At 34.0% G+C, this 19,025-nt stretch overlaps 2 protein-coding genes across 3 annotated transcripts; one reads left to right on the forward strand and one right to left on the reverse strand.

Annotated features, from left to right (window-relative positions):
- The first annotated feature begins 4,444 nt into the window (after positions 1 to 4,444).
- On the forward strand, positions 4,445 to 8,561 carry LOC122585234 (protein ROLLING AND ERECT LEAF 2). Its single transcript, XM_043757354.1, has 5 exons — positions 4,445 to 4,518; positions 5,006 to 6,130; positions 6,322 to 6,497; positions 6,662 to 6,885; positions 7,644 to 8,561. Exons 2-5 carry the CDS (start codon positions 5,050 to 5,052, stop codon positions 8,434 to 8,436), a joined length of 2,274 nt encoding a protein of 757 aa, XP_043613289.1. The 5' UTR covers positions 4,445 to 4,518; positions 5,006 to 5,049; the 3' UTR covers positions 8,437 to 8,561.
- A 2,639-nt stretch (positions 8,562 to 11,200) lies between these two features.
- On the reverse strand, positions 11,201 to 14,068 carry LOC122601769 (26S proteasome non-ATPase regulatory subunit 11 homolog). Of its 2 annotated transcripts, none has more exons than XM_043774510.1 (3): positions 14,007 to 14,068; positions 11,987 to 13,000; positions 11,201 to 11,585 (listed from the first exon to the last, which is right to left on the reverse strand). In XM_043774510.1, the coding sequence occupies exons 2-3, from the start codon at positions 12,994 to 12,996 to the stop codon at positions 11,324 to 11,326; spliced, it is 1,272 nt and encodes a 423-aa protein (XP_043630445.1). In that variant the 5' UTR covers positions 12,997 to 13,000; positions 14,007 to 14,068; the 3' UTR covers positions 11,201 to 11,323. The 2 variants fall into 2 exon arrangements, with proteins under 2 accessions (XP_043630445.1, XP_043630450.1); XM_043774515.1 differs by having other exon boundaries at positions 11,987 to 13,003; positions 14,007 to 14,054.
- Between the last annotated feature and the right edge of the window lie 4,957 nt (positions 14,069 to 19,025).

Here is a 19,025-nt window from a genome sequence, read left to right on the forward strand (position 1 = left end):
TTTCCTGAATACAATAAAGCTCGTATAAAGTTCGTGTACACAATAACTTTTGTTGATTATTTGACTGCATTATGGCGCAATTAACCCAAAATAAAATAAATATAGCTATAATTGTAACATGCTTTGCACGAGACTTTTTTACCTTTTGATTGAAGAAGTTTGATTATTATTGAAATATTATTGTTTTTGCAATTACATTTTTGACATTATCTATAGGATAGCGTACATGATTCGTCCCGTGGTGGTTCGAAAATTCTACTTTTACTCCTTAAAAAGCAAAATGTTCATACTTGAGAGGCACCTTAACAGAACCATTAATTCGTTATAACGAGATGGATGAGAAACCTACTATAAGTACGGAAAAATGTGACTTTTTGACCAAAGTAGAATTTTAAAACTATCACATGGTCGTGTACTTTACCTTCTTTATATTATTAAGAACACGTTTAAAAATGTCAAATAAATTTGTTGACCAAAGTATAAACCAATAGGGAGGGGATTCAGTTATTTTTCCACTTAAGTCAAGGTGGGAAAATCTTGATTTTTAATTTTCAATCAAGGATCAAAGATTACCCTTATGTTAGAGTAACTTGAGGGAATCTTTTCCCAAACCAAAAAGATTAACATCCAAAGGCTTTAAGCTTATGAAAGAACTATGTCACGCGGTTCACTAGGTATTATGCTTATACTTAAGAATAGTGGTGAGAATCAAGCCGAGATTGAGATTCTGTTTCGAGCTCGAGTCAAGCACTAGTCGAGATATTGAACTTGAGTAGTTAAATGAGCGAACTTAAAAAGATTCCTCGTTTAACTATTTAACGAGCTGAGCTAACTCCACAAGCTAATCGAGCCTTCCATTACATGGTCTAAAATACCCATTATATATTATGCTAATAAGTAAATTGTAAACATAGACTTGTATATTGAAGGGAAAAATGATTATAAGGCTGTCTGAAATCTAAGTTTAAGTATGGAATATCTTACATACAAATTTTTTGTTATTTTTTTTATTAATGTATAAATGTTTGGCCCCCATGAATTTTATGGATTAAAAAACAATATGTAAGTGTTTAACACCTAAGCTTAGGTAAATATAGTTAGATAAAAACTTTAAAAAAGATAAACAAGTATTGAGATCGAAATTAACGAGTCAAGATCGAGTTCAAACACATCTTTTAATATTTATACGAGCTCGAGTTTGATCTGAGTGATAAATAAAGAAACAAGTCAAAAATTTTATAAAGTCTACCCGGCTCGACTAGTTGTCATCCCTATTTAAGAATCATAGCAAACTTCTTTTTATCCATATCTAAAAAGAGGAAACTTCATTGCAATATATGAGTAGATCGATATATGCTAGGTTAGTAATAGTCTAACATTAATTGAAAAAGAATCTGTGAAAGATAATTCATAATAAAAAAGGGAAAAAAAAAAAAAAAAAAAGGAGGAGGAGGAAGTAACAGTAACATAATCGAAATAATCATATATATAAGAATCAAGTTAACCTTAATTCATCATAGGAACAACAATCAACCTTTGATTCTTCAGTCTTCACACTTTACTTAATAATTTGGATACTAAAACTGCAATCTGGCTAGTAAGTATATTACCAAATGAACTTAACCGTCAGACTATCGACTTTTTATCTTGCATAGGAAATGAGGATATAATATGACAGAATCATTAAACTTACTTATGGTCCAACAAACGATAACGACTCGTATAAAAAAAATAATTTCTTTCAATATTACATAACATCCTAAAGTTAATGTGTGTGTTAATCTTTTATGCATATACACTCTTATTACAACTAAAGACAACAACAAGACTATTACCTTTTGGCAACAAGTGAAACAACAATTAATAAGTTCTTATTCTCCAACAATTAAGATGAATGGTACATGTTATAGATCTTGCTCCAAGGAAGTATGTGGTTTCATTTCCCGTCATGAAAATAGAATCATAACCACCTAGCGATAACTCTTATCCTATATAACTATATTTTAAGCCTGAATAATCATCCCAACATGAAAAAAAGACTTAGAAAATGTATTAAGATGCATTTAATTAAACGAGTCATATGCGAGCGCAATGCGGCGACCATGATGGCATCGGTGCATGGTTGTGGTGATGGCGACGGGTGGCGGCAATGGCAACAGGTGGTGGCGGTGACAGATGGTGCGAGTGACAATGGCGGTGAATGTAAACGCAATTGATGTTAAAGGAGATAGTGTAGTTATTTTCAGGATTGAGAGATTTATGTGGTAAATTATTTCATTAAGGTTATTATAGGTACATTAGGTGTAGATGTTTCAATTAATGAATAGACGAGAGGTATATTTTAGGTAGTTCAATTTCTTATTTGAGATTTTTTTTGGTGGGTTTTGCCTTTATAAGATATTATAGTACAGATTAATACCCTAGTTTCAACCGTATTATCAAAACATAAAGATGCACATAATTTTAAGTTTTAACATATTAAGATAAAAGCGTACACCAAAGTAAGATTTATTACGTTCTTCAACTACTTTAACTCACACTCCAACCTAAACTTCAAAATTAGCTGTAGCAAACACCAAACGCAATCACCAATCTAGTGTAAAATAGGAAATTGGTAGCTCATCTAAATCGTATGCTTGACATGTGCCTTTTACCAACCTTTTTTAATTCGTACCAATATTTTTGGCTAGGGAGAATTTTGTCAAAACTCTTTATAATTTTATTTTTATATTTTTTGAACACCCCTTTATAATGAAAAATCTGAAATAATATATTCAAGTAAAACATATTTTACAGAAAGATCTAAGAGGTATCATTGTTAGTCAAAAAGAAACAATGCCAATTAACTAAAGTGATTAAAAACCAATCATGATGAGGCCTCTCACAAATATTGTATGGTTTATTTCTATTTTAGTAAAACTATGAAATAAAAGAGGAACGTAACTTTTATAAAAACATATATATTTTTGTAAAAAATAAATTATACATGTATAAAGATATATGCTTGTATGCTGAATCAAATAATCAAAACCTTGTTAAAATCAAATCATCCTCAATGAATGTCACAAAATTGATGAGTATGACAATTAACAAGGTGTAAGGTTTGTTGATCTATAAATATACTAGTTTTCAGACTAGTTCGATGGATGGATATTTTTAATATATATATATATATATATCAAATGTAGATATCAAAATGATAAATAACAAAATAGGTGAAAAATGACAAAATATGAACAAAACAAATTTAAATGAATAAACCTTTTGTAGTAAAAAAAAAAAGAATTCAAAATCAAACTACAACTGACAATAAACTAAATTAAAAGAGATGAAAATTAACAATAACATAACAATTCAATATCAAATAATAAACAAAATATCAAAAATAAATTAAGTGATATAAAAAAAATCGTATTTTTTTTTTTTAGAAATTTACTGAACTTGATCTGTTTATTAAAGACAGGAAGGTGGTGAATAATATGAATAAGAATGGCTAATAGGTTGTATATATAATAGTTTATTGAGAGAGTTTTACAAATATTATCTTTTTTTAAAATTTAAAAATAATATTTGTTTTGATAGAAATGGATTTACGATAAAGTTTTAAATATGATTATTTATTTAATAAGCAAAAAAGAAAAAAAAAACTAGAAAAAAGAAGAATGCTAGATTAATTAGTTAAGAGAATCGGACCTAAGAAAAGAGATTACGGGTGTGAAGTGTATCCCAACCTACTTTTTTAGTTAATAGTATAGATAGATTGTTTGGAAGGTCACTCATATTAGCCTGATATGAGATTAACACTCAATGTGTTGCTTGAATGGTAATCAAGCTCATTAGCGACCTAGTTGATTTATAATCAAAATCTAATTAGTGACTCCGATTTATGGTCGACGATCTTGTAAATTGTAAGTTGTACTTAAACCGTTACAACTTTAAAAATTTAAATCATTTCTTTAAAGAAAATGATAAATCCTCCTGATATAATAACTTAAAATTTTTTCTAATTATTGAATTTAGATATTTGGCAAAATTTGGGGTGAGAATAGAAAAAAGAATTAGTAAATAATACCTGTCATATTTAAATGATTTTTATGTTAATTTTTAGAATGATTAAAATCCATTTATGTAAACATAATTATGATTTAGGGGAAACCTCCTTACGACACCGTTTAATCACCTCGAAACATGTGACCGTTAGTACATAATTTAAACAGGGGCGTAAATACCACGCGCCAATAACCGGAGCGTGTACTGACACAGACTCGTTAATGGTACAAACCCTGCATGAAAACAGTAGCCCATTTCTCTCCCCTCACATCTCTGCCACCGTCTCGTGCTTTCATGTTCCCCCATTTTTGTCTCTTTTCCCCCTTTTCTTTGACTCCTTTTCCCCTCTATCACTACGTGTGTGTTTTCATTTCATACTAATTAATTTAATATTTTTATTTAGTAATATTTAATTATAATATCATCCTTAAAACAAAACACCAATAGATTCCTCTTCATTTGGTGAAGGTATGTTTCTTCTTTAACTTTGTTGTAATCTTTAAGTTTTGTTTGTTTGGTATCTGTAAAGTTTTTATTTTTATTTGACCCTTTGAAAAAAGTTTTTATCTTTTTAATTTGATTGATGTGGGTTTGTGTTTTTTTCACTTCTTGATTTAAACCCTCAAAAAAAGGTTAAATTTTTTTAGTTGTAAATTAAGAATATATTTATATTTAATATTTTCTGTATCTGGGTTTTTCATTTTATGTGTTTCTATTATGAGCAAACAATTTATTATTTTCTTTCTACAAAGTTTATTGTATTTCTTAGAAGGTTTTTTTTTCTTTCACTTTTTGATATGAAAAACACAAAAATTATAAACTTTTAAAGAAAAGATTCATATATGGAATAACTTTTTTTTTTTTTTAGAAAGTAATGGAATCTAAGCTGTGAAATGTGTCAGCATAAATGAACATGTATCTAACTGTATATAACAATATATATATTCTGTTTCAGGGATTTAAATTGAAACCCTAGTGAAGTATTTGGTTAATTTTGAAATGGGTTGTGCTCAATCCAAGATTGAGAATGAGGAAGCTGTGTCTAGATGTAAGGATCGCCGGAATTTTATGAAAGAAGCCGTGACGGCGAGAAATGCTTTTGCTTCCGGTCATTCCGCTTATGCTATGGCTTTAAAGAACACTGGTGCAGCTTTAAGTGATTATGCACAGGGGGAGGTTGAAGAGATTTATCATCCACATTTGGGTGGCGGTGGCGGTGGTGGTGAGCCGTCTGAGCCACCACCCCCGCCTCCACCGATAATGGAGCAGCCTCCTCCGCCACCTCCACCGCCGTCGTCAACTTATTCACCTGTTCCGCCACCAATGCCTAGCTTTTCACCTACACCGACTACACCATTACAACGGTCAGTAACAATGCCGGCTATTTCGGTTACGAAAAAGAATGGTAGGAAGATAAATAATGGTTCTATACTCGAGGAAGATGAAGAGGAGGAGGAGGAGGAAGAAGATAATGTGAATGATTTGAGAGGAAGAAAGGGGCGAAAAGGTAGCAGTAGGATGCCAAAGGTGGATGAGACTCCGTCGCCGTTGTCTAGGACTCCTGTGGCCCCACCTCCACCGGAGTCTAAGGGGATGGCTTGGGATTACTTTTTTATGGTCGATAATATGCCAGGGAGACATTTAAGTGAAGAAGAAGAAGATGACGATGATGATATAATCCACGAAAAGGATGACGAAGAGGACGAGGAAGAAGAGCACCACCTCCACCACCATCAGAATCATCACATCCGTCACCATCAGGTTGAGCCTAAAACACCAGAGAAAGTCGTAATGGAGGGGTTTACGACAGAGGAAGAAGAGACGCCGGTGATGGTGGGAATGAAGGATAAACAATTTTTACATTCTAATACAGCACCGCCAGATCTTAACAGGAGAAGCGGTGGAGGAGTGGTGAATGGCGGTGGCGGCATGGTGGTCGGCTCAAGTAATGTGAATTTGTTAAAGATTTTCGGCCAAATCGATGATCATTTCTTGAAGGCTTCTGAGAGTGCACAAGAGGTATCAAAGATGCTTGAGGCAACACGGTTGCATTATCATTCCAATTTTGCGGATAATCGAGGTGAGAAACCTAAGCTCTCTTGATCTTTTAGTTGATTAATGCATGAAATCTTGTTGTCTAGGATGCCGTCAAGTAGATAAAGTCACTTCAAATTGATCCAAAACAGAGATTGTTGCAATTCTTGTATGTTACTTTAGTTGCCATGTGGGCCTGACCTGATTCTTGCTGTATTAACTTATGTGATTTGGTAGGTCACATTGATCATGCTGCAAGAGTTATGCGTGTGATCACATGGAATAGATCATTTAAAGGTGCGGGTAATGGTGAAAATGGAAACGATGAATATGACGAGGAGAAATATGAAACACATGCCACCGTGCTTGATAAACTTCTAGCATGGGAGAAAAAGCTTTACGAAGAAGTGAAGGTGCATATTCTGTAACTGTCTCATAGCACAGAATGTTAGCTTTACATTGTAACTTTTCAGGAATAGTAGATGTTGAATTTATCTCAGTTACCAAAAATAAGAAACCCCTTATTTGGAAAATCTTTATCAACTAAAACTTGGCTCCTGTTTCTTGATTTTTGTAGGCTGGGGAACTTATGAAGTTAGAGTATCAAAGGAAAGTTGCATTACTCAACAAATTGAAAAAACGTGGGGCAAGTACTGAATCATTAGAAAAAACAAAGGCAGCGGTGAGTCATTTGCATACAAGATACATAGTTGACATGCAATCTTTGGATTCAACTGTTTCGGAAGTAAATGACATTCGTGATAAGCAGTTATATCCTAAACTAGTGGCTCTTGTTGACGGGTAAGTTTCTACAACCTGAGACTCTTTTTGATGGGGTTGCTTTTAGTTATATCATAGAATCGTTGTTATGAGGTGTTGCTTTTATTTAGTAACAAATTCTGGGTTCTTAGGTTTGAATGTAGTATATATAGAGAGGGAAATATAGAAACAAATCCGAATACTCCGTGCCCTATATATTGCAGCGTCTTTAACCCTGCCAGCTTTGCAAATTTTCAAACAAAAGAGATGACTTATGTGGCAGTTAGCTTATTGAATTATGGGTTTCACCATGAATATTTGGATGAATTTGATTCAGCTTGTAGGATAAGGAAATACTCCTTTAGGCCGCTACGCTACTAACAAATCGTAACAAGCCACTTAACTATGCAACTTGGTTCGTATACGCCTATGCTGGCCAAAATGAAACCAGCAAATGGTAAAGTGGCTAAATTTAGTTTAAGGTAATTGAACTTCACCTCTCTATGTATTTGATCACTACATACTAGCCGTGTTTTCCTCGTTTTGGGGAATTATAGTTGGATTTTTTGATGTAAATGTATCTAATTGCATATTTTGGTGGCATCTGTAATTTACTTGCAAAAATCAAATTATATCAAACTGTGGAACAGAGCTAAAAGCTAAATTAAATTATATATATCTAGTTTCTTTTTAAAGCTTTTCTTGGTACCAAGTCAGAGTGACAATATTTTCTAATTCCATGAGATATTGCAATGTTCTGCTATATGACCGATACCTAAAACACTCGTTAAACTGTGCAGGATGTCAAAGATGTGGGATTCAATGTGTGAACACCATGACAACCAATTAACAATTGTCACAGACCTCAAATCTCTTGACGTTTCAGGAGCCGCCAAAGAAACCACAAAACAACACTATGAAACAACTGTTCAGCTCTACCATGTGGTTCAAGGGTGGCACTCACATTTTGAAACCCTGGTAACCCATCAAAAGCATTATGTCCAAGCCCTCAACAATTGGCTAAAACTCAATCTAGTTCCCATCGAAAGTAGTTTAAAAGAGAAAATTTCATCTCCACCTCGAGTCCAAAACCCTCCCATCCAAGCCCTCTTACATTCGTGGCATGACCACCTTCAGAAGCTTCCAGATGAGCTTGCAAAAAGTGCCATTTCATCGTTTGCTGCGGTTATTGAAACCATTATGAACCATCAGGAAGAAGAAATGAAACTTAAAGATAAATGGGAGGAAACTAGAAAGGAATACTTGAGGAAAACTCAGGCTTTTGAAGATTGGTATCATAAGTATATTATGAGACGTGGCCCACAAGATGAGACTGATACAAATCGGGGCACAGGCACAGATCCAGTTGCAGAAAGGCAGTTTGTGGTTGAGACACTAAAGAAGAGACTTGAAGATGAAATGGAAGCTCATCAAAAGCTATGCATTCAAGTGAGGGATAAATCCTTGGGAAGTCTTAAGATTCGGTTGCCCGAGCTTTTTAGAGCCATGTCGGATTATGCTCATGTGTGTCGAGATTCATATCGAAGGTTGAGATCCATCATGCATTCACAGAATCGCCAAAATGGAAGTTAAGTAGTTTCTTATATAATCTTGTGGCCTATGATCATGTTGTATCCGCAGTTTTGAAAATGTGGACTGATGTATGCTATAATTCTGTAAAAATTGTTGTTTATTTTTAGTGGAGATTCTATTGTCAATGGTCACATCCACTCAAGGATCAATTTCGCATGTCAACTTGTTTGAGGTAGAAATTGGATTATTCATGAAAAAGTATGGTTTTGTATGCAGTTTTGGCTAGTAATATTCTAAGTTAGTAACTCTCTTGTATTGCACTTGCATAAATAATTGGCGAGTTCTGATGCATTTTGGACTAGTAAATAAACATAATCCCTTAGCCAATATTGTTTTTCCGGCTAGACGATACATAATATTTGATCGATACACTACTTATCCATGCTTTACGATATCAAAGAGTACAATTTGTGCTGTGCCACATTTGTATTTGTATATTTTATTGGGTTTGGGTATTAATATCCATATAAGGTAAATAACATGATTGGACCCAATGGTGAAAATGAATTATGTAAATATGTTATATCTTATTAATTTTGTGCTGCGCCACATTTGTATTTGTATATTTATTGGGTTTGGGTAGGGCTATATGCAGAGTCTCATTTTCTAACCTTTTAAGTTTTCACATTTACTTCTTTAAAATGTCTATTCTATCAGTTATATATTTATCAAACACTATTTCTTTATTCTCAAATCTTAATCAATCATATTTTTTCTTTCGCCTCCATAAATCATTTATTCATCCAATTCATTCAAAATCTTTTATCTCACAAACCGTACATCGATAAATTATAAAAATTATATTATTCTTAAAACTTCATGTTTTTTCATTAGAGATGTTATTCGATATACTTTCGACGAATTTTTAAATCCGATGGCGGAACCCGTACGGTTAAGGCATTTGGCTATCACACTTTATAACCTATCACCCCACCATCTCACCGCCGCAACGTATGGTTACTTACCCTGGTTAATATATAATATCCTCCAAATAACAATTCAAACAATATGTTGTGATAAATTGTACATTCAAATAATATTTTTGGTATATAAAGAGGGTGAGAAGATAGCTTTGATGATTGCAACCACCAGCTGCTAGGGGTTTCTTTCGGCGGCCGGCGGCATGCATGCGCTTTGGAATATTTTTAGCAGGCTTTGAGGGCTTGCTTGAGCCGCCATTTAAATCTTGGTACCATTATATTTTTATAAAGTTTTTTGAATAATGCCGTAATATTATCATCGAAAAACCATAGTACAACAGGACCATCATCAAAAAACCTAGAGAACTATACAAACATTGTAAAATGATAGTAATTTTTAGGAAGCCAATTAAGCTGTTCTTAAATCTTAATAATATGTTGGCTTCTTAATTTCCCTCTATAAATAAACAAATTAATTAAAGCCTTGTGGCTAAAGTACTAAGATGCCATATCTTATGTGGAATGCTTTTTGCTTTTTCAAGAAAAGAGTTGATTGTAGTAAAAAGAAGACTACAATGCATTTCTATATATACATATGAACAGAAGCATGCCTATTCACACTTCTTTCCTACTTAATTTAGTTGCAATCGCAATGGAAATTGGAAGTTGGCAGAAGTCCAAAGGCAGCCAGAGTCTCCGATTGGGTCGAAGTTACTCTCGGAAAGAATTCACTTCGGATCATTCAGAGCCCAAGTGGATAAATTTTTGGAGAAAAATTGTAAAGAGAAACGATAATAAAAAGAAAAACAAGAAGATGGCATGTTTCGTCTACTCATATGATCATGAAGGTTATATGCAGAATTTTGATCAAGGGTCCGAGAAGGAAAACACTGAACTTTTATGTCGATCTTTCTCCGCCAGGTTTGCTATTCCATCTAGCAGGAAAGATGTGATGATGGTGTGATGTTAGGTTAATTATGTTGACATGTTTAATTAGAGTTTGTATTTCAAGTCTAATATTCTGTAACTATTTTGTGTATGTGAACTAATGGCATTGTATGCGCAATATATTTGTGAAAATTGAGAGTCAATAACTTGTAATTTTACCTTGAAAACTTTGAAGTTCAAACCATCTCTTTTAACTCAACACGTGAGCATATGCACCTAGACATGCTATAATGTTTGCTCCTACCGAGAATACAACAAAAGATATGTAATGAAATTCGTTGCAAACATATTACATAAACATGTCATAGTGGGGCTGCTTATAATCTTATTTTGTCCAAATGCAGCAAAGTAGGTTTATCTGCAATGAAGTTTATTTTCGTCATTTTTAAACTAACTTGTCACTGATTGGACGATTAATAATTTTTAGGATGGGTAAATTACACCCTTTGGGCCTTTGGCCTTCTGATTACATATCTAGCTTTTATATCAGAAGTTTATAAGGTCTACGCAAAAAATACACAAACAAGACCTGCTATCATCTTCCTTCCGATAGACAGATAGTGTGCCAAACGCCCAAACCTCCAATTTCTACAAGATCCATGTATAATTGTCAAACCTCTAGTTAAAACTTGGTGAATTGAAAAATAGAAAAAGTGATATAGATTCCGAGTTAAGAAAATGATCATTCAACAAAGACGGAGACCAAACGAGAAACCTATTTTTGAGCTAGAAGTACATGCCATATTGAATATGAAATTTAAAACTAAACCCAAAAATATAAGTTTAAGCAGTTTCAGTTTAATTCTCAGCCTGGACCCTTTGTTTTCAAGCAGGTAAGAAAGGAATAGAGTGCAATATACTGTTGCCAGGCGTTAAGAAATTTTTCAGTCTCAAGATGACAAAAATCAGCTAATCATAATTACCATCTAACAACGTCAAACATAACCAGCTTCTACCAAAATCAACATAACATTTCAAACAAATACAAAAAGCATATGAAGCACATAATTGGTAACATCTCAAGCCATTATCTTGGCTGATCTCACAAACAAGCTGTCAACAACCTTGCCCATGTTCTGGATAGTTTCAAGTGTCGCGGGGAAGATGGCATCCGTCTTTGGATCTTCAAAAATAATGAGACACCCAACACCCTGGTCCAGTGTTCCTGCAAATTTTTTGTCCAATATCATCTGTGACAACTTTTTCTCCACATGCTCCAACGGAAGCTCAATCAGACTTGCAATGTGAGCTATCTCAACCCTTGAAAACGGTTCAATCAACCTGCACAAGTTTTTTACAAGATCAAATGATATGTTGGCCCTCAACCAAGGATTTGCTTATAATATAGACAAGTGTGCCATCAGCCATTCGCAGCCAAGATGTTCAAACGGCGATACATTTACTTGACTTGAGTTAAGGTTTACCTTCAAATGGTCAAATCAAAAAATATATTAACAATGAAACTGGTCAAACGGGTTCCTTCAGTGCTCAGTTGCTCACTGTCTCTTGAATTGTTCAATTCTAACATTAGCTTACTACTAGATTAACATAGTTTTTTAATCATATTTAACACTAGCTATGAATGGACAACTGAACAAGAATATGTCTGTGCATAAACCCAATTTGAGTCTACCCATTCGAAATGCTACTCATAACAATATGATGCTGACAAGAATTCTAACCTGCATAAGTTTTGCTCCAATAGTGTGTCATAGAGAGAGGAAAGGTGCCTATGGACAATTGGGTCTTCATCCAACTGAGCCTTAAAATCTTGAAGAGAAGTTTCAAATAGCTTTAGCGACCTCTTGGCATAAGCATCAGCAACAGCCTTCATTGCATCGAGTTCTGGACCCAAAAACTTTAAAGCCTTTGAAGAAATAATACCTGCAACATCTTCTGCTTGATTCACCATTATTTTACATAGCAACATATACTTGAGACTGTATACAGCTCTTGGGTCGTCGAGAGCATTAAACGCCTCAAACGCTTCAAAAAAGTAGCTGTAGGCTGTTTTATAGTCCTTCTCTTCAGCATGAAGAATCCCACTCTGTAAATCAATGGTTCCTTGTTGAGCAGGAGGTACATAGATTGCATTTGCAGCTGTTCTAGCAGCCGTGAGTGCAGCTTTAGCTTTTGGGAGGTTTCTCAAAGAAAAGTGGAGTTTACTTTCCAGCAGGTCGATGTCAACAAGAAGCAACTTATCATCCAGTCTTCTTACCTCTTTGACCAAACCAGAAAGGAGGGTCAACGCTTCTGAATACTCCTTGCTTTCCATTAACAATGCAGCAAGCCGGGCCTCAACCCGTTGCCTCAAGAAGGTACGTTTTTCAGATCGGGTCCATTCTACCATTTCTTTGCAGAGTGATATCTGAAGATCAGTGGAATTTGGTATCTTGGCAACTGAATCTATGATTCCCCTAACAATTTTTGCAGTTTTCGCTTTAGGGATCAGTGCAAAGAACGGTCTTAATGTAGTCAAAAGACCACGGAGATCTTCTCCCCTGTTCTCTTCTCGAAGGAGATCGGAAAGTTTAATAACTGCTTGCTCTTTGACCCGTAGGGCTTCAGAAGAGGCTGTGGGGTTATCTAGGACGCGATAGAGTATGGTGATAGCCGCAGATCGACTTTTGGCTTCTGAAGCCAGCTCAAGAGATTCTGTTGTGGCTGGAAGATGTGATACTGATGACGCCATTTTTCTGCTGAAACAAACAACAGATAATTATGATAAAGAAATCCAATTTGAATAGATTCAAATGCAGTTCTTATATATCCTAGCAATAACTCAGATGTGAAATTGCAGAATGTCCCAAAAGCATCCGAAGATATACAATGTGATTAAGATCCTCACATAAATTCGGGCAAGGTTTTTTTCAGCAGCAAATGTAGCATGATGAAATGTTTAGATATAAACAAAAGCATAAATGAGGCATGTACAAGCATTCCAAATTAGGGTTAGACAATAGGGGTGTAAACGAGCACAAGCTTGACATAGCTACAGACCGGCTCGTTTTATGTAACCTCACTCAGTCTGATCTTGGACTGTTTCAAGCTTTAAATTTGAGACTGGATCTCGACTCATGGCCAACTTCATATGATCGAGGTCGTTTCAGTTATTTTGACTAAAACTTTAAACAAAACAACAAAGGCTTTCCCAGATCTAGAGCTTGGGTGTAGAACCCCCACATACTAATTTTTTAATATATCTATAAATGCTTGGCCCCCATGCTTTTTATGGATTAAAAAAACAAGATGTGAGGGTTCTACACCCAAGCTTGGGCGTCTAACAAGCCACATAAACCCTAACCCTCATATACATATATCTAACAGATATATATATATATATATATATATAGAAGCTTGTTAAGACGCTAATGCTTGGGCATAGGATAGTTAATTAATCGAGATACAACCTACGCTTAAGATCGAATCAACGAAACCCCTAGGGTTTGAGCAATCCAAAATTACAATGAAATCATCATTCGTATTACACTAACAACTCTAGTTGCAAACACTGAAAACTAACCTAATATCAACTGTAGCACTAATTAAAAAGTCTATAAATAACTAATATATGTAAAAAAATATTATCATTACTATTAATTAATATTAGAGTTGGAAAGAGTAATACAGTACCAGTTAATTATATTAGAGAAAAATAACAGATTCATTAATAGTAAAATAATAATAAAAAGGAAGAGATACCGGCGACGGAGATCGGAAGTAGATATCTGGAATGGATGAATAATGTCTTGAACGAAAAGAAAACAAAAGAGAATAGAAGGGATACTTTCCTTTTATATGTATTTTCTTTCTTTCTTTTCATAGTTTGGCCACTCAAGTTCTTTTCTTTATGTTTCCAAACTTCAATTTTAAATTTATTTTCAACAAGACATATGTAAAATTTATAACATGTTTTCAAAAACATTAACGCGTTTGGTTCACAGAATTTGATGGAATCTGATGGAATTGGAATTGAATTCCATTCCTTAGTGTGTTTGGTTGGTTAAAGATGGAGGAATAACATTCCGTTGAAATGTTAACATTCCCTCATTTGATGGAATCTCCATTCCTTGGGGATGGGGAAAGGAATCTCATTCCGTCCCTCACTTGAATCTTCAAAAAATCAAAAACATTCCGTCAAGTTCCATTCCTTCAGATTCCAATTCCTTTGAAAGATTCTATTCCTTTCAAAAACATTCCGCGAACCAAACGCAATTATATGATGTGTTATACGAAAATTATATATCTATAATACTTGTTAAAGGGAAAAAATCATCCCTTTCTTTTCCCTAAAATATACATTTGAATTTTACAAAACTAACGAAGAAATTGTTAACATTCAAAGTTTATAAAAAGTTAATGGGAGTACAATAACATTAGGTGAAAATCATAAGTTGGAAAATCTAAAAACAAACATTTTCAAAGCATAGCAACAAATGTTGTTTCAAAAATTGTTTGCCGTAGAAAAGATTATTATGAAAATTATTAACTTATGCTCGCGCGATACGGTGAAAATAGAGGTAATAACGACGGTGTGATGGTGGCAACAATGGGTGATAACTGCGTTAATAAACAACCTATGAATGTGCAAAAGACTTAGATTGAAATACAAGCTCCTCAGCTTGTTAATAAACAAAGAAGTCGCTGAAATCAATCACATAAATTTTAATCGAATACATGTAGCGGTGATACCGTTAACATTTACAAAAATTTGGTTTTCTGATTGATCTTTAGTAACGGAGTTTGCCATCAATAGCCCTTATGGGTATGGATATAAGGCAGTAAGTCTTGTACATGAAGATGACTTTTTTTATATATATCTAATAGCACGATACTCGTGCAATGCGGCGGTTTGTGGCGACAACGGTATGGTGGCAGGGCCGGCTTAACCTTTTTGGTGGCCTTAGGCTAGACCAATTTCGAAGGCCTTTTTAACAGTTTCTACTTTCTAGCAAAAAAAACCCTGTCTGGGCTTAGGATGATGTTCAACATAAATCAAATATCAAAGACCAACATTTTCTAAGAATTGTACAATTATGTTCTCTGAGTTACACAAAAGTTTTAAAATAAAGATTTGAACAATAGTAAGTGACTAGCATTTCTAAAAATTGTAATTAGATTATTAGACTCACAAACCGAAATACATGCCAAACTATTTCACATGTTCTGTCTTTGTTGTCACGTTGATTCATCATTGGAAAAAAAAATTTAAGAAAAAATACATTAGTTAAGTGATTAAAACTATCCTTAATAACTACTACTTCTTTACACCTCAAATTCTTCATAGAAAATCAATAAACTCGTTAAAATAAAAGATATATATAAAATATGATTAAGTTGGTAATAAAATAAAATGTACTAACCTTTGAAATGAGATATAATTTAAGGTGAAATAAATTAATAAGTGATTATAAAGCTCCGTTAATTTATCTGTAAATGAAATCATGTAGTATGTATAATGTGTAAGTGGGAGAGGTAAGAGGTTCTTTTCCGTACATCACAACACATACTTAAAATGTCTTATTAAAAGAAAGAGAAATTTTATTAGATCACCATGTGGTTTGCTGTATTATCATTTTTTTACCCTGTCGTTTTTTATTATTATTACTTCACCCTGTGATGGCATTTGTATCATTAAAAACCCTTCTCTCAAACGGATGTTAGTGTGGCCCCATCAAAGCTCTCATATGCACTGCACATGAGGGTATAATGATAATTTTACACCACTGAATACCTTTTCTTCATTCACTTGCTTATCTCTTTCCTATATCTATCTATCTTCATCACATTTTACAAATTAAATAAGTTATTTAACAAAATCCCTAAAAAACTAAATTCTTTACAAAACTTTCATTTCATCTTAATAATATTACAAAAAAATTAATAATAAGATCTGATAGATCTGAGATCGACGATCTTATTCAACAAATGTTACCCAAATGGCCAAATTACACTCCAAGCGAGCACCACTCCGGCCGGCCACCACAACCCCATGCGAGCACCTCCATCACATCGGAAACCAAATACAAACGAATCATCTGGGTTTTGTGTTCGAGTGGTGACCTTCTTGAGGGTTCCGCCCCTCACCACGGCTGTTTGCGTCAGAAAAAAGACAGGAATATAACATCTTGAATGGAGTTATCCCTTTGTTTCCCTTGCTGGGTCTCGTTCAAACAAAAAAGATAAGGTCACTGGGACTCATTTCATGAGGCCTGCTCGTTTCTTGTTGCTTCCTGCTGCTATATATACCATGAAGATAAAAAAGTTCTTGTAACCAAGATGAAGAGTGACCGGTGGTGAGGCCGGGAAGAGACGTCGGAAAAAGTGGAGTGGCAAAATATAAATTGTTCTCAATATATACAGATAAAGATGAATCTTATATATGTGTGTGTGTGTGTGTGTGTGTGTAATACCCAGATTTACAATTTTCTCACCTAAAAAATTACTTTCTTTTCCCAAATAAATTTACAACAGTACCCAGATTTTGATTTTGCTTCATAACTTTGGATCTTGGTGGTCACCAAGTCAACAAAATCTTGGTCCATAACTTTGAATCTTTGGCACAGCTATCAAAAGAAACCTATATGTGTTTGTATAATTTGTGAATTTGAAAACGAATGTGTATTTACTTATGTATATGATATGATATGATTTCAAGTTGATATAATGATGAATGATGATCATGTTTATGCCTGCAAGGGTTGTTATTTTTTGTTTTGATTTTTGTTATTGTTAATCATGTTTATGCCTGCAAAATATATAGATGATAGGATTTAAAATAGGTTTTATGGTTGAATTGAATGATTTTTAATTATGATTTGTATATTTTATGTTTGGATTGAAAAAGTTTTAGATTTTGTTTTAGATTTGGGGAAGAAAAGAGTTTTTGGGGAAAGAAAAGAGGATTTGATCTGATTTATGAAATGGGAAGGTGAAATTGGTGTTTTAGAAGTAAAATGACTAAGTTACCCTCATATGCAGTGGACGTGAGAGTTTTAACGGAGCCACACTAACGTCCTTTTGAGAGAGGGGTTTCTAATGATACAAAAAGTCACTACAGGGTGAAATAATAATAAAAAAAAACGACAGGGAAAAAAAATGATAATACCGTAAACCACAGGGTGATCAAATGAAATTCTCTCTAAAAGAAAAGCAAAACAAAGCTAGTTAATAAAAAGCCTAAAAACGGAAACAAAATTTGGGGGCCTTAGGTGGCTGCCTAACCCAAATAGCTTATTGAGCCGGCTCTGTGTGGTGGGGAGCGATTGTTGGTAGTGGAGGCGGCGGCGTCGAGTGGTGTAGATAATTGATTTAAGGTAATTGATGTAAAAATTTTATGGAGATATTTTGGATAAATGATTGATATTGTAATTTAATCATTAATGTTATTTTAGTAATTTTTTAATAACTTTTAAATATAATTAAAAGTTGTTTTATTTATTAAATAATATAAAAGTATATATTAAGTGTATTAGGGAAATTAAGATTAAAAAATAAGGGTATTTTGGGTATAAAAAAATCCTGAATTTCCTAAAATAGAAAATGTCAATATACTTTATAAGGGGTTATAGATATAGATACGGAGTATTTACTGTATCCATGGGCGCAGCTATATAGGGGCGGGAAGGGGCGCCTGACCCCCCGAATTTTTTTTTTTTTGCGATATAGGAGGTATATTGTTTTTGTATAGAAAAATTTCGATATACTCATTTTCGACCCCCCATTTTAAAAAAAGTAGTGTTAGGGAAAAAAAATTTAGATCTCGACCCCCACTGAAAATTTTCAAACTTCGGCACTGATTATATGTTATTCATAGGCCTAAAGGATACAAGTGGCAAAATCATCAAGATATTTACCCAAAAGTACACAACTTTTGCCGTTTGCCTGCTCAAGCCAAGAATTTCCAACAATCTCTATTAGAATTAACATATCAAAAACACTTCCAGCTGCCAAATTGCCAATTTAAACATAGAGAAAATGTCACAAATGGTCCATTTGGTTGTCGTTATTCGCATTTTGACCCCTGTGCTTTTTTTTCATTGCAAACAGTCCTTTAGCTTTTCATTATCGTTGCCTATAGTCCCTGCCACTAACTTCCATTAGTTTTCTCCGTTAAACTTGTCATGTGAATTGCACATGAGGGTGTTTTGGTCTTTTTACATATAAGACATCATCCCTTCCTTATATCTTCCATGAATTTTCTCTTCCTCTTCAATTTCTTGTAATTTTTCACTCATCAACATTATCCCAACAAATATAGAATATGTACATACACATATGTATCATCTCTATCTATATACATATCTATCTAATAATTTATATCCATATCTATGATCTCCTATCCATGTAAACCCATGGCCGGTAATACCACAATGAATAACCAACTCCACCACATACGACCACTAGGATACGAATTCATCAAGCCAAATGAGTGCGATCACGAAGAGATTATTCCAAATTGGTAAAGATCTAATAAACCCACCCGAATATGGTGGTGTTACGGTGGCTATTTGTTTGATGAATGGTGATGATGTGTAATTGAAATCTGGATCTCGGTTTCATCGAAATGGTGTGGTGTTACGGTGTTTTTCTCCTATTCGGGTGTAGTATCCATTTGCAGTTTACTAAAATACTTATAATAGTGATATAATAATAAGATAATATTATTGTGATCGATGTCGTTGGACCGATCAAAAATAAAACTAATTACCACTAATTAGC

Source organism: Erigeron canadensis, chromosome 1 (assembly GCF_010389155.1).
Source record: "Erigeron canadensis isolate Cc75 chromosome 1, C_canadensis_v1, whole genome shotgun sequence".
In the NCBI taxonomy this organism is placed as follows: domain Eukaryota; kingdom Viridiplantae; phylum Streptophyta; class Magnoliopsida; order Asterales; family Asteraceae; genus Erigeron; species Erigeron canadensis.